Raw genomic sequence first — 20,229 nt, 5'->3', positions numbered from 1 at the left:
AGCCCAGGCTGGCCTCGAACTCACAGAGATCCGCCTGGCTCTGCCTCCCGAGTGCTGGGATTAAAGGCGTGCGCCACCACCGCCCGGCCGAAATGTTGTTTTTTACCTCAAAGAAACATGTTTAGCTCATTTAAGTGAGTGGTTAAATCCACTAAAAATGCTAAGTTTATAAGTTGAATTTTGTTGTCAAGTTCTGGCATAACTTTTGTTTTGATAACTACAAGCAGTGTGTTGACGTGTTGAGAATAATGAAGTCTTTTTAATATTTGACCTTGACTTAGCCATCTTATTCCTGAAAAGTAGTGATGTTGCCTAGACTTTTTTTTTTTCTTTGTTTCTTTTGTTAAAAAGAGCCTGGATGGACAGTTTTAAGGAATTCCTGTAATTGATGTTGATTTAATTTCGTGTCCCTTATTTCACAGTCTTGATAACAATTTGTATGATGTTACCCATTTTTTTTTTTTTGTTTTGTTTTTAGATTTTTGAGACAGGGTTTCTCTGTGTAGCCCTGGCTATCCTGGAACTTGCTCTGTAGACCAGGCTGGCCTCGAACTCAGAGATGCACCTGCCTCTGCCTCCTGAGTGCTTGGATTAACCACACCCTGGCAGATGTTGCCCATTTTTAATGCTTTTGGCCATAGGTTTTTTTGATGTACTCTGCAGTGAAACTTCATTGAATGTAAGTTTGGGGCAATGATTGTATCATCTAATATTAATTTTATGAGACCTTGATTTTTGCCTACCATCTCTAGGGTTCCCCAAGTAATTAACCAGATATGCTGACAGTAGACAAAGAAAATCACTTTAACATAACTGTGGTTGGATAACTGGTTTAAAACTGGCTGTTGATGCTTACAGTAGCACTACTACAGCCAGGTGCCTCTCTGGGCAACCTGCTGGTATTAAAATCCAGATGATCTGACTGTGGCGCCAACACTTTTTTTTTTTTTCTTACTAGCTGAGGTTAAAAAATACATATGTAACATGTAATTTGCCATCTCCAAATATGCAGTTCATTAATATGGAGTAGGTTTATACTATTGGGCAACCGGTCTCCACAACCTTTGATTTTGTGAGACTGGAACTCTTAAGTCCATTGACAAGGCCCCGTTTTCCCTTCCCTTCAAGCTCTGGCGGCCACCATTTGCTCTCCGTCTTATGGATTCTGCTATTCTGCATACCGCACAAGAGCAGAGGCATACAGCATTTGGCTCTTTTTTCTCACGTGTGTGGGTGTTTGGCTTGCATGTGTGTAAGCACATCACATGTGTGTGGTGCCCTTGGAGGCCAGAAGGCAGTATCGAATCCCCCAGAACTGGGATTACAGACATTTGTGAGCCACCCTGTGAGTACTGGGAACCTAGTCCTGCTCGTCCCCAGGAGCAGCCAGTGCTCTTAACTTCTGAGCGTCTTTCCAGCCCTCAGTGTTTGTCTCTGATGACGGGTTTATTTCACTTAGTATAGTGTACTCAGAGTTCATGCATGCTACAGTGAGATGAGACCCTCTTCCTTTTGAGACTGAAGACATTCCATTGTGCCGCATTCTATTTGCCTGCTCATTGGCTGGAGACTCAGACTGCTCCCACCTCTTGCCTGTTATGGATAGTGCTGAAATGATACAAATATGCGCATGCAAAAAAGGTAGACCTGGTAGTATTTTACAAAGGTAGACCTGGTAGTCTTTTACACTGAAAACAAACAAAAAACGAAACCAGATAATGCTTTTTAAAAAATAGCTTTTGAAGAATTAGGTTTCATTATGGTATTTTTCAAACAAAATTTAAGGTGTGTGTATGTGTGTGTGCATGCACGTGTGTTGACAAGTTGAGCTAACTGCTTGCTTTCACTATTCTGAATACTGCATACAATTAGTATCCGCCAAGCTTGGTTGGTGGCATGTAGCATTCTGGAGAAGAGTAGGATGCATTCACATACCGTGAACCTACTGAAGTTAGTGGGGATTAGTTGGCAGCAAAAATGCTTGATGTATAACTTTGGAGTTGGCTTTTGTTGGCAGTAGTACCAACTTAGCGATTCTAACTGTGTGTGATTATGTAATTTCTCGAGATAATTTTGGTTTTCATAATGGGGAATTGAGGGTATGTGCTGTTTGGCTTCTGAAAGGGAGAGATACCAGACTTGCTGGGAAAAAATACTCATAATGTATAACATAGCTATCTATGCTGATTTTTCTGGCCTGCCATGTCAGTAGCACTGTGGTTGAAAAGTTTTACTTTAATTTAAATCACTCTTTCAGAGGATGTAAAGTAAAACTTTAGTATTTTAAAATTTTTGCTTTTCTAGAAAACTGCACTGAATCCTGCTGGGTGTAGTGGCCTCTGCCCAAAGTTTACCTAGCTGCAGACGCCATACAAGCCAGGAAAATGAATTCTGTATCTTAGCTTGCTGTAGCCTCAGTTACTGAGTGCCAGCTACCTCGGGAGTGCCAGGTACCTCGGATCTATGAATTGAGCTCTCAGATACCCAGTCTGTTGTCAACACTCCAGCACCATCATTTCTCTCCTGCCTCAATGGCTGTTACTTCTCGGTCCCCTTTGCAGGCTCCCAAGGCTAAGTCTTTAGTTCTTGTGTTTTGTTCTGCAACCACTGCTGTGACTTCACATAGCCCCATAGCTTTGAATACTGTCTGCAGCTTTTTTCTTTAAGATTTTTTAAAAATTTATTTATTTATTTATTTATTTATTTTTATATGCCAAATGCCGTTTATTGAAGGAGGGAGGAGGTCTTAAATACAGGCTTACAGCACAATGGGAGAACCCCGGAGGGCAGAAGTTCGCTACTGATGTTTTACAATCTTGCATCTAAGCTGTTAATGCCCATTATGCAGGATACACAGACAAGGAACTTCCTTTAAGCATTCAGGAGGGTGGAACCTGGCAGGGAATTAGCATAGAGAGGATATCAAGGTCAAGGTCAGCAAGCAAGGCAACAGTTACCCAAAACGGGGACCAGGACCCTACAGGTCCCCCTTTTACAAAAAAATGAGCTTCTGACTTAGGTTGCGTGGGATGTCAGCAGGTCACCTTACCCGTCATGGAGACGCCTGCCCAGGCCACACAGGCACTCTGTCTTAGGTTGGTGAGCGCCCCGCAGGCATTACCCGTCTCTGAATACTCATTATCATACAGGCTCAATTGTGTGTGAGCTGCAGAGTTAACTGTTGCCAAAGATCTCAAAGTGGCGCTGGGCTTGCAATCTGTGTGTTTGACACAGAAAAGACCAACAGAAGTCCTAACCCACCCATAGCCAGTAGGCTAAAGGCAACTGAGCCATTCCCTTCCTTAATGAGCCTTACTGCAAATTGGAGTCCTTGTAAGATGGTATCCCAAAAGCAAATGGAACTTGAGTTTATAAATTTATAATTTTCAAAGCCAATCGAAATGTATATAACTATTGAATTAAATTTATCATTCCCAATAGAATGAAAGATTAACTAACTGTGGTAGCTACTTTTGCTGCCAGGGTCTCCACTGTGCTAGCTGTAGTAACCAATTATGAAATGGTAATCCCAGAAACAGTAGCAGAGGTGGCCGCCACTGCTATAACAGCAACAATGGCAGCAGCAATGTCAAAGTCTCTTCTGGAGCATGTGGGCATCCACTGGCATGTATACAACTCCAGGAGCACGAACCGCCAAGGCCCATTTTTCTTGATCCCAGCATGACTTAAGCTGGCAGCTCTGTAAAAGAACAACTAAGAACCATAAAGAAAAAACAGGCAGCTCATAAGGAACAGAACTAATGGTCTCATAATGGCTACATTCAGGCTCATAAATTTTAAGGTATCTTCAAAGGGGGCTAAATGAATTTCAGGAGGCCAATAAATGTTGCACAGAGCCACTCCTAAAAAGTAGGTACTACACCAGCTTGAAGAGGATTGTGAAAATGAAAAGTCTTAGTTGGCATGCTACTGTTAATAAGTGGAGGTCAGTGACCTTCAAGGTTATCCTTAATCTCCAAGGTGTCTGGGTGACGTGTTATCAAACATGCTTGAAAAAGCAGTTACCATACATTACCTTCTGGAGAATCCAACCGCATGGCTACAGTTCCTAGGCTTACATTAATGCTTGCCAAAGCTGACCATATTGGGCTCTCAATCCCTATTGGCATCAGAAGGGGAGAGTTTTTCACGAAGGCCCAATAGGTCTCCTGTCTGCAGCTTTTAACTCCCCAAATTTCCCTTCCTTCCTGACTTCTCGGGACTCCAGACTTCTGCATCTAGTTGCGTACTCAGTCTCCACATTCATTACTTTAACTATTTCTAACTCCTGGGCTGTTCTCCTCCCTAGTCCCTGTGCCCTACCCTCCACTGTCCCTGTTCTTGGTAATGTCAGCCCCACACAGCTCTGGTTGACTTGGGGGAGGTTGCAAGGGAAACCTGACAGGCTCAATGGCCCTACAATTTAGAACTAATTACTAAATAAAGAAATGATAGCTGCTCAAGCAGACCCACAATGCAGACAGATAGCATGGGAGGCTACTTTGCAGCCTGCCATATGTCTTCAGTTCAGGCAGACTGAAAACAAATGCCACACGCCACAGGCATTTAGTGCTCTGGTTGTATAGAACTGCTACAAGCTGTAACTCAAACACCGCAGACTTGGTAACTTGTGACCCAAGGATGGATATCCCTGAAGAAAGAGCTGTCATTACACCATGCCATCTCCTTTAAGTGTCACAAGAAAGAGAAGCTAGAATTTAAAAAAAAAAAAATGCTGCCACCATTTTCAGATCTGTCTAATATGAAATCTAGGTAAACGGAGAGAAGCATCTGCAGAGCATTGGTATAAAAATGGTACTGTTTGGCTTCATGTCAGGAATGGGCTGCAATGCTAAGGCACTGTTTACAGTGCATTTCTTGGAGAGCCAGAACACCCATGGTTAACATTGGTGCTTTTCAGACTCCTAGCTACCATCCACTCATACCTGCCTGTTTCTTTTCCCATGAGACTCGAGAAACTAGTCAGATTTAAGCCTGGACTTTGGGGACTTGAGGTACTAAAAGCTGAAGAAAGTAGGGGAAAAACCTAACCAAATCCAAGGCAGGGTTTGCTGGCATACAGACTGATTTAAAATTTGGGTTCTTGTGTCTGTTGTTTGCCATTCTTCCCATTTTCCTGATTTTATGCAAACAATAAAAATGAGTTGCTTAGATGTCAAACCAGTGTGTGTCACATGGAAAAAGGAAAATATTCCTTCCTGTCAAGTGTCCCAATCCAGCTCCACACATGTTTTTCCTTTTCTTTATTCTGTTCCTCTCCATTGAAAAGCTTTTCTCCTTAACTCTCTGCCTTGGTTAACTGATTTTTTTGATAAGGTCATATGATGTTACTGGACTTGAGACTGAGATAATCAAGATACTGGAGAGAGAAGTAGTCACCTTGCTGGATGAGTGGGGGAAGCATAGTGCTGATGTGAGGTGGGAGGTAGCTGTTGAATGGATGATGGGAAATACAAGATGGTTTAGAGAGGAGCTGGCTTCTCAGGTGGGCAAAGAACTTGAGGAAAAAAGCATGGATTCAAGAGTTCACGTGGCTGTCCCAGTATATGCTTGCTATTTTGGTGGCTTTACCAGCAAGGGAGTGTAATTCTTTAAGGATTACAATTGTTTTAATTCTTTAATTAAAATCTCGAAGAGTTTAGTTGGATTTTGGGCTTAGGGAGCTAAGGGGAGTGAGGGGAGGGAAACAGACCAGCTCACCACTGCCTGTAACTCCAGCTCCAGCAGATCAGTGCCCTCTTCTGGCATCCAGCAGCACCTGCACTCAGGTGCACAAACCTATACTCAGACACACATACACAGAACCAAAAACATACAAATAATTCTTTTGAAAAAAGCTATATCCAAATGCAACTTGCAGCTGTGAGGGTTTGTAGTCAAGTTTTCTCCAGACCTGCCCTGCCCTGCGGTCCTGCAACCGCTTATAAAATAATCACTCAGAGGCTTAATATTATTTACAAATTGTATGGTCTATGGCAGGCCTCTTGCTCTTATATCTTAACACATTTCTATTAATCTATGTTTTGCCATGTGTTCCGTGACTTACTGGTCTGCTGGCATGTTGTCCATTGGGTGGCAGGCTGGCGTCTCTTTAGACTCTGCCTTTTTCTTTCCTGTCTCTCTCCTTGAATTTCCTGCCTGCCTCTAAGCTGCCTTGCCATAAGCCAAAGCAGCTTATTTATTAACCAATGGGAACAACATATATTCACAACATACAGAAAGACATCCCCAGCAAGGTTTGAATTTTTTGTCATTGTTTAACACTTCACTTTTTATGTACAACAAATGAAAATGAGCAAAATTAGATTTAATAGATTAATTTTTCTTGTGTGTGTATGTAATTTCTTATGTATATAGTTTTTCAGTGTGGATATGAAAAATGAGGTCACACATTTAATGTACTAGCACTTTTAGTGAAAAGTCATTAATTTAATTTCTTGTAATAGTCTTGTTTTTGCTGTATTAATACATTCTGGATAGAAATATCTAACATTTCTAAATGCTATTATAAATTCATGAATGCTATAAACAAACATTGAAGATAAAGTTACCTGTTTTAGAGGACACAAATTACACAAAATAAAATACAATTTTGATTTATGTATTTCCCATTAAGTAGCTTCTGTGTTATTAATAGTAGTAGTGGTGGTAATATTTTGAGATATTTTCTCACTTTGTAGCCCAAGATGGACCAGAACTCTTAGTCCTCTTGCCTTAGCCTCTTATATACCTGACAATATTTTTAGTTTTGAATATGCGTTTTTTAATACACTGATTTTAAATCCCCTGACAAGATAAAACCAACAGTTGGTCAATAGTTAATAGATAGGCTTTTAAAAATCATGCATTTTACGTTGTTTTAGTGTTCTTGGTCTTTTTGAAAGGTTTATTGTTGGCATAGAATGTTGTGTGGTTGCCTGACCTAACAGTACAGAGTGCCTGCCGTGTGCCAGATGCAATGTGGGATGCAGTGGGTTGTGCCAACCTATGAGCAGAGAGCAAAGAGTTTGTGCTGGAAAATGATGGAGGGAGAATCCATTTTGAACCACTTATGGCCCTGCCTTAGGGTTATCTGACTTTATGGATAGGGGATTCTGTTGTGATTTTGTGTAAATGACCAATATGTCACAAATGATATTATTGAAAATTTAAATGAAGAATGAATGTCACAGGTGAGTGTCAGTGACGTTAGCAGTAAGTATGAGCAGGAATAGGTTGAAGTTTGTTACAGAGGAAAATTTTCTGAGTTTACTCTTGGGTTGGCAGGGTTGAGGGAAGCCTTGGAATCAGTTTGGACGCCTGATGTGTGTGTGTGTGTGTGTGTGTGTGTGTGTGTGTGTGTGTGTTACTGGGGATTGGACCCAGGTGCTGGCACATGCTGAATATACATTAGACCACTGAGCTACATCTTCAGACCCAGATATCTCTTAAATTAGCTATAGGAAGTCCAGGAAGGGAAAAATACCTTTTAGCAGGACGGGTGATGTAGTTCTAGATGTTGAATATAAGGTGATTTAAGCAAAGATAGCTGATAGTCCCCTAGAGCTAAAAGCCAGAGTGAAGACCCCTTGTGAGCCAGAGTGGAGTGTGCAGATGGTGTTCTTTGGACATGAGTTGGAACCACACTAGTAAGAGAACACACCTTAGAGAACATGGTACCCGCTGAGGCTATTAGGGAGAGTCTTGTACTCTGGGCATCTTTAGCAATTGGAGGGAGGTAGAAAAAAGGAACTACCAGAATACAAATCAAACAGAACACACTGGGGTCAACACAGCAGACTTGGCCAGAGGGGAAAGAGCCAAGGGAGAGGGATCATAGAAATTAAAGGAGGAACAAGCATCAGGGAGTGACGCCAAATGGCACAAAATTCGTAGAAGGTTATGAAGAGGTCACTGGTGACCTTCAGAAACACTCTGGAGACTGAAGAGTGAGTTGTAGGTCAGACAACAGATTAGCATCAACAGAGTGCTTACTTACAGGCACACCCAGGAGATGAGGCTCAGATGTACCGCTGAACTTGGAACAGAAGGGTTAAGTAAAGCTTTTGAGGTACTGGGGGTCTTTAGTTGGTTGTGGGCAGAAATGAAACCCTCGGGTGGACAAAGGTAGGGTTAAGCCAGTGGCAAGGCTGAGGAGACAGTGGACTGAGGCGAGATGAAATATTAGCTCTGAAACAGAGAGTAGCACTTTGTTGAGACTGGAGGAACATAGCTCCTGTTTGGTAAGCACTGCTGCCCTAAGCTAGGATGTAAATGTGGACAGATTCCTTTTAGACCATTCAGTGATATTGAGAGGTGCAGAAGGTTATGCTAAGATGCAGACTTGCACCCCTTTGGCTTCAGTGTCTTAAATGGAGGGAGAAGAGGTGTGGGTCTAACCAGCGGTAGACTAAATGGGCAATGTGCTTTTGCTGCCTAGAGGTGAATGAGGCTGTGATGGTCAGAAAAGGCCTAAAGGGGAAGTGAGTATTGATATGAACCTAAAGAGCATGCTAGATTGGGACAGAAGTGAAAGCTGGGAACATGTGTTCTGGGAACGAGAGCCTGTGTATGCAAATACAGTCATTTAGAAAACAAAGATTCTTGGTAACTGTCGAGTTTGACTTTATTTTATTCTGTCGTAATAGTAATATAACAACTAGTATTGCATATGAGCAGGTTCCAGGTACTGTTTTGTAAGCACTCTGAGTATCCTTAGCCAGCAGCACAGTCACCAAGGTTCTTATGATGAAGAAATCATTGAACCAGCCCCTGGAGTTCATGAGGACTGGAGCTGGTACTCAGTCTGTCCATTGAGTCCAGCTCCGGAGCTCTTCTTCTCTGAGGAGATCATGGCAGGACACAATACCATGTTGGCTAAGGCCAAGTTCTAGAGAGCCCTGAATACCTTAAGCTGTTAGCTTACAAGGTTTTTTCCCTTTAATGAAGAGTCACTGGGCTCTTGTTATGAGCAAAATGCAGTTGTAAGATTGATTTTCGGGAACCACTCAACACCTGATAACCCAGTGAGTCTCTAGAGACCTCCCTGCCAGCCAGGCCTTCATAGCCCAGTCTCTGTGATTTCATCATCCGAAGGTCTGTGCTTGTCCTTCATTGATAGGGGCAGATGTTGTCTGTTATTTTAGAGGTTTTTGTTTTGTTTGAGACAGGGTCTTGCTACATAGCCTAAGTTGGCTTTGAATTTGTCTCTTTTTTTTCCCCCTCAGACTCTCTAATACTGGGTTTTTGGGCATGTGCCACTATGCCTGGCTCTTTAGTTTTTGAAAGGATAAAATATCTTTATTTGAAAGGCAACCGGATAGTTTCTTTTGTAAAGTTGTATTAGTTGTGGTAGAAGATCCAAGGAGGTTGGTACTTACATTCCAGTGGGCAGACAGGATGGACATGTGTGGATAATATGTACAGAAAGCAAAAGATTCTTTCCTTTCTCATATTGGTAAGCAATAAAAAAACCCAAACTCCTAAGGCCTAAGATGTAAAACTGCCAAGAGACACGAGCCCTGTGCTACCATCTGGGCTGTAACTGTAACTAAGTCTAGTGGGGAGGGCAAAGCTTTGCTGCTGGAGACCTGCTTCTGAACCCCAAGGAGCAAGGCAGATGCCAGTCCATTCTTTAGCTTTCATACGATGGCTATTCCAGTTTGTATATGACTCCACTTCTGGGAAAAGCAGCCAGTGTATGTACCGGGCTAGCACACTTCTGGTCCATAATCAGCTCTCAGTAGTAAACATGAGTAATGCTAGCAAATTACCATTGCCCCATTATCTGTAGCCTCACAGGAAGATAAACCTACTAGGAGAGTCTCAGGTGCATATGACTCAAACAGACTGTAAGTTTTTTTGGAAAGAGTAGGCAAATAACAGAACAGCTGTAACCAGGTCCAAACTATGTGAAGAGAAACAGCATTAAACAACCCATAGCCTACAGTAAAAGAAAACGGAGGAAACAATCCCTTTAGGGTAAAGCTTGTGCACCTTCAGTGAGGAGAATCTAAGATGGTGGTGCACATATTTCAGAACCGAGCATGAAGCATCTCTTAGGGAAAAAGCTGCTACCAAACAGTGATTGCGGTGACCTGGGATTTGGCCCAGGACACTTCCTGTTTGATGACCTACATCGACAGCCGGTTTGCATTTGTGCCGTGGGACTGAGCTAGGGAAGCAGAAGGCAGAGAATGGAGAATGGGGTATGCTTTTAGGGCTGGATTGTGTTATCTTCAGCACACGTGACACAGATACAGACCCATTGGTACCAAAGGGACTTGGAAAGTGTGAGCCTTGATTATTGATTTGGGGAAACCCCCAAGGGAAAAGGAAATCCGAGAGAAGCAAGTCAGAAAATTGTGGAATCCAAGCAGGTGGCGCCATGTTTCCTTACTGTTGGAAGTTATCTTTTCAGTCAGAAAAATAATTTCACCCATTCTCCAGTGGCACTCTGTGTTGACCCCTGGCATGGCTAATTTCCATTTCAGGTATTGGAGTTTATGAAGTACCGTAGTGGCTCCCCTCATCACACACACTGCTAGTCCAGGAACTAGGAACCATGACGCTTTGAACAACTGTTTTCTCTAGGCCGTGTTTTTCTCTGGGCTTCTTTTGAATTAATGTCTAAGGCCTCTAATTGAATGAACTCCCTTTTTAGCTCTTCAAACCTGCTGATTCTGAATACTGTTTTTATAACCAGTGTATTTATCCCACCGCTAGATGGCACCAGCGTACCTATGAACCCCGTCACTTCTGGGGAGTCTCTCTCAGAGCTTTTGAATTTTAGTCTGTTTAACCTCCCCCCCCCCACACACCTTAGCACCCAAAGACTCAGAGGTTCAGTATTACGGCTGAAGCCACAGAGGTGCTCAGAACCTCCTAAATTAGCCATTTTCTCACTTCTGTTTTGCTCTATGTGGCTCTGGGAGGGAAAATCTAGCAGATCATGTTTAAAAAAAAAAAAAATTAAAACTCTTAAGCAATCATTATTTAAATACAGGCATCATTTCATCCAAAAACCCAGAGTGTTGTGCTTTTGTGTTTCTGCATTGGCTCCTGCACACTAGACTCTGGCTTCCCTAGGTCATAGCCAGTAGCAGCAATGGCCTCCTGACTTGCCCCAGATGTGTGAGCGCCATAGAAATCTCAGCAGAGTCTCTCTGACAAGCGGTTGTTTCTTTCCATTCTTAGCCAGACCCTTTCAGCTCTTCCCTCTGTCTGAACATGCCCACCCCCTTGTTGCTGCTGCTCTGTCTGCGTCAAGACAGCCTTTGGGGAAGGAGCTATGCTCTGTGTGCTCTGAAGGTAAACAAGCAAACAGATGAGCAAATCTTTGGGGTGTTCCAGTACATGTTATCTGCACTATTTTTTCCTTTATTTCTTTACTGGTGACAAGTGTGGTCCGCTTGTGTGTAGGATGGTATATTGGGAGGCGGTGTGACCAAGTGGAGTAACACTAGTGTGGTTGTATAGGTCCTGTTCGTTCAGCGTTTCATTAATGGGTGACATTCCCTAGCGGAGTTTTTGTGGGGGAATACATGAAGTTATAAATGGAAAGATCCTAGTGAAAATGTATTTAATAGATGCTCCTTAAGTGAAAATTATTTTGACTAGAGAGAGGGAACAGGAGTGATTCTAGTATATGAAAGGTTGGATTGAATGTGGCTAGGCAAAGTTAATACATACTGTTGTTACCAGAAATTTGGGGGAGTACTGCCAGAGTCACCATATGATACTGGGGACATTGATGTTCTTAGGCCTATTAATAAAATAATTTAAGAATAGACTCAAATGGGAAAATTGAGTACAGTTTTATTAGCATTGAAAAGAAAACTCCCAGGGCGGGCAAGCTGTAAATCTCAGCAGCTGCCTGGAGGAGGAGGTGGAGGAGGAGGAGGAGGAGGAGGAGGAGGAGGAGGAGGAGGAGGAGGAGGAGGAGGCGAGTGGAGGAGAGAAGGAAAACACTTTGCCCTTTGAGTTAAGCTGGCATGGAGGGGAGACACACAGTGACAGGCAGCCACACAGTAGGGTGGAGGTGGTGTTTAGAGAATAAGGAAGCCCGAAGTCCTAGACAGAGCATATTTAGGGTCCGGCCAGCACCCTGAAGAGACAAAAGAGAAAAATGAAAGGCTGCCCATTTATTTCTCCTTAGAAAGGTGAGCACGGCCGCAGATCCTCCTGGAGGCTCTGGGCTGTGCTAGGAGGCAGGAAGGGAACTCTACATCTCAGTAGTGGGCTCGTCACCCCGCCAGTTTCCTTAGCGTGGTTTAAGGTGAGCTCACCTTCCTGGGGTAACCCTGCCCTAGCCAGGTCTTTGGATTTGCTCTTAAGGGAGGAGACAGTGGCATGTTTCCTCCTAGGGGCAAGACTGCAAGTCCTGGATACACATCAGGTTTAAAGGACTTAGTAGGCAAAAAGTGGGTATAAAATAGCTCAGGCATTTTATATATTTAATAGCATGTTGATGCACTCTCATTTTATGTATATAGAATTAAATATTATTAAAATAAACTTTTTTTAAATGGAGCCACCAGAACATGTAATGAAGCTACTCTCCTACCCACCTGACATCTCTGGGCTAAATAATAGCGACTTGGAGCTTACAGAATTCAACTGTAGTTTGGGGACTTTTGTGAAGGTTTTTGAGCCTCTTGATTTGTTTATTCCATATATATCGTATTGGCGTGTGTGCAGGCACATGCATGTGTGATGTAACGCAGCATGCATGTGGGGTCAGCCGACAACTCGCAGGAGTCGATGTCCTGTCATCTTGAGAGAGTCTTGCCGCCGCTGCTCTGAGCATGTCGGGCTGGCACAGCCCCCCAGCTGTGCCCGTCAGCTGTGGGACAAGAGCTGCTACTCACTGTGCCACCTCACCGGCCTCAGCAGTCATTCTTGACGGTGGTAGTTCAGGTAATAATTTCAAAGTAAAGGAAAAGAAATGCCGGGATCGTCCACAGTTCTTCACATTCTAAAGACCGCAGTTGAGAAATAGAAAGTAAAGATGATGCAGTGAGTCAGCCGTAAGCACCTGGGAGACCCTCTGGTTTCAAAGTGAGAGCTTGGCAGGGTGTCTGAAGGGCTCTTCTCCCTTCGAGTGCCTGGTATTGATGGGTGCAGGCTAGTAGCTAACTGATCTTGGGGTTTTCATCCCATGCAAATTATTAAAACAACTGCAAAAAAAGTAACCAAAGGTGAAGGACACAAGGACCATATAATACTTTATATTAGGTTAAGTCATATGTCTAAATTTCCATTAAAAATTGAAGACACCGACTGTAAGGCATTGGCTGGTCTTTAAAACTTAAAACTTAAAAGTAAATAATAAACTTCATCAGGCCAGTGTGGGCAGAGCTATACCATAAGTGCTGTTATTTGAAGTATTTGCTCATCTTTCTGGTGGATTGGAAAATGAGGTTTTTCATTTGTGTCCTGATTTTACATAGCCTCTTTTTCTTTTTCTTTCTTTTTTCTTTTCTTTTCTTTCTTTCTTTTTTTTTTTGAGACAGGGTTTCTCTGTGTAGTCTTGGTGCCTGTCCTGGATCTCGTTCTGTAGACCAGGCTGGCCTTAAATTCACAGAACTCCACCAGAGTGCTGGGATTAAAGGCGTGTGCCACCACCGCCCAGCCCCAGCCTCTTTTTTTTTTTTTTTTTTCAAATCAGCATGTGGGGAAGTATTTGGTTTTTTTGGTGACTGAGGCACAGACATTTTGAGACTCTTGAAGGCAGTCTGCAATATTTCTAACTTAGTCCCGGAATACGATAAGATAATCCTAATTCCCAGTGATTTAGAATTCATTGCCTCTAGCCTGCCGACTTGGAAGGGTTCCTTGCATTATAAGTACCACTTTGTATAAAACAAAACTTCTGCTGGTCAAACTCTCTGGAGGAATCGGGTTGTGTGAATGTGTGCCTGTGACCCTGGCACCTGGTTAGGGTTAGGGTCAGGAGAATCCGTGAGTTTGAGACCAGTTTGGGCTGCAGAATGGGACCTGTGTAATTAACCAGAACCAAAGCCAAGCAAACAGACAAAAGCCCAGATATGTCTTTGTTTCAGAGATATTAAAAATAAGGCTGTACCCGAGAACTGGGGAAATGAAGCATTAAGGTTTCAAAACTTTGAACTTGTTGGGAGGCGGGGACTGGTTTTACATATTGTCACATAAGTTAGGGTTGGACTTGGGTCCTTTCAGATCGTGTCACGTCCAGGGAATGTGTTTTGGTGCCTTGAATGGTTCTTTTCATTCAGTCTATAAATAACCAGGTGGAAGCCAAGTGGTGAGCTGTCTCACCTTGAAGTCCCATAGCTGAGGGCAGGGAACTAGTTTCCAGCAAGTTTTTCTCTTCCTCCCTCCAGATGCACGCCTCTCTCTCTAGCCTTCACCTAGCCTCTACCAAAATCTGCTCTGCAGAAAGGCCCTTGGTGGTTATTTATAGCCTCCTGTGCATTCAGAGTGAAGTGTTAAATTGCCTGAGGATGTTTGCTTTGGAAGCCTTCTCTCTAATTATCAGCTAAAAATCTTTATCTGCTTAAAGACCTTCCAGGCCTCTGCCTTCCATATGGAACAGGTTTTTGTGGGGCTGGTTAGGGAAGAGGGACTTGGAGGTAGCTCCTCCTCTGCCCACGGGGAAGGCGGGGCCAGATGCCGAGTATGTCTTCCTTTCCCACTCCTCTCCCTGCCTCTGTGCTCAGTCTGTAGGAAAGCAGGCTTCCATCCCCTGAAAGGAAACAAACTTAACTCGTAATCGGTGCATTTCTGACTAATGCCATTGAAGTTTTACCAGTTATATCTCCTCTTGACAGGTTCTATTGAATTTTAAGGAAATCATGCGTTAAAAAGAATTTTTTGTAATTAACTGTTTTCTAAATCTCAGCCAGATTCTGACCCTTATATCTTCCAAGTTTTTTGCAGACGTGCCTACACAGACACATGCCAGGGAGGCTGTTCTTGGTTAAACAGTGGAGGTTATCTGAGGGAATGGAGGATGAAAGCAGAACTCTGTCCTTAGTGTGTGGTACATTGCTCAGTTGTGGATAACATTAATATTGTATATGCTTTCATTGTCATAAGAGCTTGGAAAGTTTCATGGTATATCTTATCTCCCCTAGAGGTCCTACATTTAAACTCAGCACAAGGCAAATAAAATGTAGTTCTGAATTCTTCATGGAAGTGTATTCTTTGATAGCATCTTAAATATGTTCAGATCGTATCCTCCAAATGTGTGTATGTGTTTGTATAACTCTGACTCTCGGTCTTTTGCAGCTTGGGGTCTGGTTTTCTCTAGGCTGTGCCTACTTGGCCTTGGAAGATTACATGGGCTCAGCGAAGGCGTTTCAGCGGTGTGTGACCCTAGAGCCTGATGTAAGTGCATTGGCCTCCTTTCCTTATTTCAGCTCCCATGTGCTCTTTTAAGTTAGCTGAATTGTGCTGTACAGTCTGGAATAGCAGTTGCTTTTGTAGTAGAGTACATATCTGATGGAAGGTCACACTCAGGGTATATGGTTTATCAGTCAAAATGCTTTGGGGGGAAATCATGTAATAGTTAAAACTAGATATGACTGACTAGTACAGCAAAGTGTCCTGTGTCTTCTATCATTTATTAACATGCTACCTATGTTAATTGCATTACTAGAAGGTAATTGTTTTGATGTGCTGTCTGTCACTTTGTGTTTAACAGCTTTGTGGAAATGATAGCTCACATACTGTGTAGCTATTAAAACTAATAATTGAGTATTTTAATTTTTTTCAGTATATTTAGAGTTACAAAATTAGTACAATTTTGGAGAATTTTTTTTTCCTAAAAGAAGCCTGGCTGCCATCAGCAGTCACTCCGCATTCCTCCCTCCTCACCTTCTTCTCTTCTTGCAGCACTAGACAGTCACTGTCTCTATAGAGTCTCAGTTCTGGGCTTTTCATAGTAGCGGACTTGGTGGCTGGTTTTCTCCATTTACATTAGTGTTTTACAGCATCCATGTTGTAGTCTGCATCCATGCTCCATTAACTTTATTGACAGGTAATGTTCCATTGTCTGGGCAGATCACATGTGTCCACTTATCAGTTGATGGCGTTGGGATCTTTTCTGCTTTGATGTGCTTCTGAATACTTCTGCCATTAACATTTGTTTGCCAGTTTCTAGTGGACTCATGTTTCCGTTTCTCTTGAGTTCATACTAGTGGTGGAGCTGCTGGATCATGCGGTCAAACTTTAGAGGGACTGACAGACTTTTCCAGAAGGCCTTTTTCTGTTCTTACCAGCGATGAGTAAGGACTCCAGTTTCTCAGCATCCTTGCCCACACTTGCTACTTTCTCTTTTTGTTGCAGCTGGCCTATTGGGTGGTATCTCGTGGCTTCAATTTGTGTTTCTTTGATGGCTGGCTAATTATGTTAAATATCTTTGCATTTGCTTATTGGCTGATTGTCTTCCATGGGGAAATGTTTATTCACATCCTTTGCCCATTAAAAAAATGTTTTTGCTTTTTGAGTTGTAAGAGTTCTTTATGTATTCTAAGTCCCTTATGAATTGTAGATAACGCCTTCCTATTCTTTGTTTTTACTTTTTTAAAAGGTTTATTTATTTTATGTATACAAATGTTTTGTCTGCATATATGTATGTGTACCATGTGTATACCTGGTGCTTGCATGCAAAAGAGGTCAGAAGAGGGCATCAGATGCTCTGGACTAGGGTTACAGATGGCTGTGAGCCACTGTGTGGGTGCTGGGAATCAAACCTAAGTCCTCTACAAGAGCAATAAGTGCTCCTAACTGTAGAGCTCTCCTTCCAGCCCCTTTTCACTTAGTAGTGCCCTTTAAAGCACAAAATTATAAATTTATTTTAAAATTTTAATTTTATTTTATGTGTGTGGATGTTTTGCTTGCACATATGTCTGTGCATCACATGCATGCCTAGTGCCCATCGAGGCCAGAAGAGGACTTCAGATCTCTGGAATGGGCATTACAGACAGCAGTGAGTTGCCATGTGGGTGCTGGAGATTGAGCCTGGGTCCTCTGCAAGAGCAACAAGTGCTCTTAACTGCCACACCATCTCTCCAGCCCCTCTGTTATTTTACTTTTAATTTAGTGTGCATGCATGCATGCATGTGCGCATGTTTTGTGTGTGTGTGTGTGTGTGTGTGTGTGTGTGTGTGTGTGTGTGTATGTGTGTATATGTGTGGTTTGTATGAGTGCCACAACATCTGTGTGGAGGGCAGATGACAGGTTGTTGAAGTCAGTTCTCTGCTTCCACTATGTGGATCCGGGGATGGAACTAAGGTTGTCAGGCTTGGTAGCAAATACCTTACCACTGAGCATCCCTTACTGTTATTTATTATTGTGTGTGGATGTGTTGTGTATGTATGAGTGTAGTGCATGTGTGGCATGTGTGAAGATCAGAAGACAAAGCTCTGGAGTTGCCTCTCTCTTTCCATGAGTTCTGGGATCCAGCTCAGAACCTCAGGCATATATGCAGCGAGTGCTTTTACCTATTGATCCATCTTGTTGACTCTAAAGTTTAAAACTTTTTGTATTTGTTTGGTTTGGAGTTTTGGAGACCAGTTCTTGTTAATTGTTTGTGCTGACCTGGATCTCACTATGTAGCTCAAAGCTGGCTGGCCTTGAACTCATGATCCTGCCTTAGTGATGACATCTACTCATCTGTTCTTTTTCCTTTGTTTCTAATTTATTGCCAAAGCAAGGCCCTGATGACTAAAAACCCTCACCCTTTATTTTTTTCTGTTATTATTGGAGATTGAATTCAGAGTTTTACTCATGCTAGGCAAGTGCTCTATCACTGAGCTATATTCCCTGCACTATTCCTACCTTTTCTTCTAAGAGTTTGTGTAGTTTCAGCTCTAGACTATTTTAAGAAGTTTTGTGTATGGCGTAAGGAAGGGTTCCAATTTCATTCTTTTACATGTGGATGTCCAGTAATACCAGAGTCACTTGTTTCAAAGACCATTTTGCCCGCATGGATTAGTCTTGTCATTCTGGTGAAAAATCAGTTGACCACAAATGTGAGTTCAGTTGTAGACTGCCAATTAGATTCCATCAGCTATATCATCTGTGAGTGCTAGCACCACTCACAAAAGCTTCGAGATGGAGTTTAAGAATGGTGAGTGTGAACCCTCATACTTGGTTCTTTTTCATGATGGTTTTGGCTATTCAGGGTTCCTTAATTTTCATGTTGAGTTTTAACATCAACTTCTGCAGGCATAAAACAAACAAACAAACAAACAAACAAATAAATGTATAAGAGGTATTGATAAGGGTTTCATTTAATCTGCACCTCGGTATTACTACTGTGAGTGTGGAAACCTAAAACTTGCTTTCTTTCTACCTTTTTCTAATACTGACTTTCTCCCCTCCCTCCCTCTCCCCTCCCTCCCTACCTCTTTGTGTGTTGGGGAGAATGTGCATGACATGCATGCATGTGTAAAGTCAGAGGATATCCTGTGGAGTTGATTTTCTTCTTCTACCTTGTGGGTCTCAGTGATTGAACTCAAGTTGTTAGGCCTGGCATCAAGCACCTTGACCTGCTGAAGCATCTTGCTAACCCCTGCTTCCTTTTTTTTCTCTTTTCTATCTTCTTTCCCTTCTCCCTTCCCTTAAACACATGATGCAAATAGTCTATGACAGAAGTATGTTCCTGCATTAGGAATCAAACCCAAGCCCTTGTGCATCTTATTTCATTCTTTAGAGTATTACTGTCAGTGTTCCACAGAAAACTTCCATGGAAATTATGAACAAAATTAAAGATTATGATGGCAGATCATGTTTCAGATGTTTGATACTGTTCACAATGGATTCTCCAGCTTTCTAAATCATCACATTTAGTCTTTCAGAGTGCATATAACCTACTATAGTTGGTTTGATCTCTCTTTCTCACTCTGTGTGTGTGTGTGTGTGTGTGTGTGTGTGTGTGTGTTGGGGGGCATTACATGTATGAGTGTGTATGTACCTTTGTGTGAATATGTAGAGGTCATAAATTAGCATCAAACGTTTCTATCATTCTTCACTTACTTTTTTGAGGCAGGGTCTCTCACTGAGCCTGGAGCTCACTGACTGACTAGACTGGCTGGCCACCAGCCCTAGAGACCCCTCTTTATGTCTCCCAGTGCAGGGGTCCAGACACAAATCACCACCCTAGGCTTTTCACAAGCATCTGGGCTTCTGAACTCAAGTGCAATCATCCATCTTTGTAGCCTCTGCAGTTAGCTTTTATAAATGTCTAAATTGCTACAGTGACTTGGTTCTAATGAAAACAAGGAAGATCATATTGATAACAGGCATTTGCTTAATGGACTCCTGATTTTCAGAGTCCATCTTTCATCTCAAATGCATAGCAAATTGTATATTTGAAATAGTAACCACATGCCACCTGCCTTCATTTTCTTTTTCGTCCTTTAAGTGCATTATAACTTAAAGACTGCATGCAAGTCTCAAATGAACAGTTTGGACAGGTTTGAAAAATGAGACGTAAGACTCCATTGCCCCCAGAACCTCCCCCATGTCCTCCCTCCTGTCACCATGAACTCCCTCCTCTGTGTCCCCAGTAGCTATGCTGAAGTTTTTCTCCGAATGCTCTTCCATACCTTCAGATTAGTTAGCCTGTACACTTGGGACTCACTTGTTCAGATTCTTTCACGTGGGATGCAGTTCAGGTTTTGTGTGCTGTTAGTTATAATAATAGCACATGTCTTTTTAATGCTTTGTGGCATCAATAGTGTGTGTGCATGCCTCATCCTGTTGAAGGATCTTTGTGTCATTTTTACTGCAGTAGAGTGAGTGAATAGTCCTGCTATGACATACAAATCTTTGTGTGGACATAATTTGTAATTTATTTAAGATGTAAGCCCGAATTGAGGTTGCTTGATCCTGTTATAAGTACTGCTGGGTTTAAATTTTATTTTGTAGTATATTATTTAACTTTTTTATCCTTTGGACATATTTCCCTTCTTATATATACTGTCTCTTTATTATATCTGCCTCTATGATTGTTCTTTTTTTGTTTTAGTTTGGTTTTTTGAGACAGGGGTTTTCTGTGTAGCCTTTGTTGTCCTGAAACTCTCTGTGTAGACCAGGCTGGCCTTAAACTCACAGAGATCCACCTGCCTCTGTCTCCCGAGTGCTGGGATTAAAGGCGTGCGCCACCACCGTCCGGCTTGACCTATTTTAAAAAGCAGTATTGGTATGATTTTCTTTCTTCATGTGTTTTTCTTGGGGACT

At 42.3% G+C, this 20,229-nt stretch overlaps 1 protein-coding gene across 2 annotated transcripts in view; it reads left to right on the top strand.

Moving 5' to 3' along the window:
* Positions 1 to 20,229, top strand: part of Ttc27 (tetratricopeptide repeat domain 27) — a 130,917-nt gene that overhangs the window by 77,748 nt on the left and 32,940 nt on the right. For both annotated transcript variants that reach the window (XM_059248265.1, XM_059248264.1), the window contains exon 14: positions 15,271 to 15,369. In XM_059248265.1, coding sequence (XP_059104248.1) covers positions 15,271 to 15,369 — 99 coding nt within the window. The remainder of the gene's footprint in view (positions 1 to 15,270; positions 15,370 to 20,229) is intronic.

Source organism: Peromyscus eremicus, chromosome 22, assembly GCF_949786415.1.
Source record: "Peromyscus eremicus chromosome 22, PerEre_H2_v1, whole genome shotgun sequence".
Classification (NCBI taxonomy): Eukaryota; Metazoa; Chordata; class Mammalia; order Rodentia; family Cricetidae; genus Peromyscus; species Peromyscus eremicus.
The sequence above is the reverse complement of the archived record's forward strand: the minus strand, read 5'-3'. Positions and strand labels throughout refer to the sequence as shown.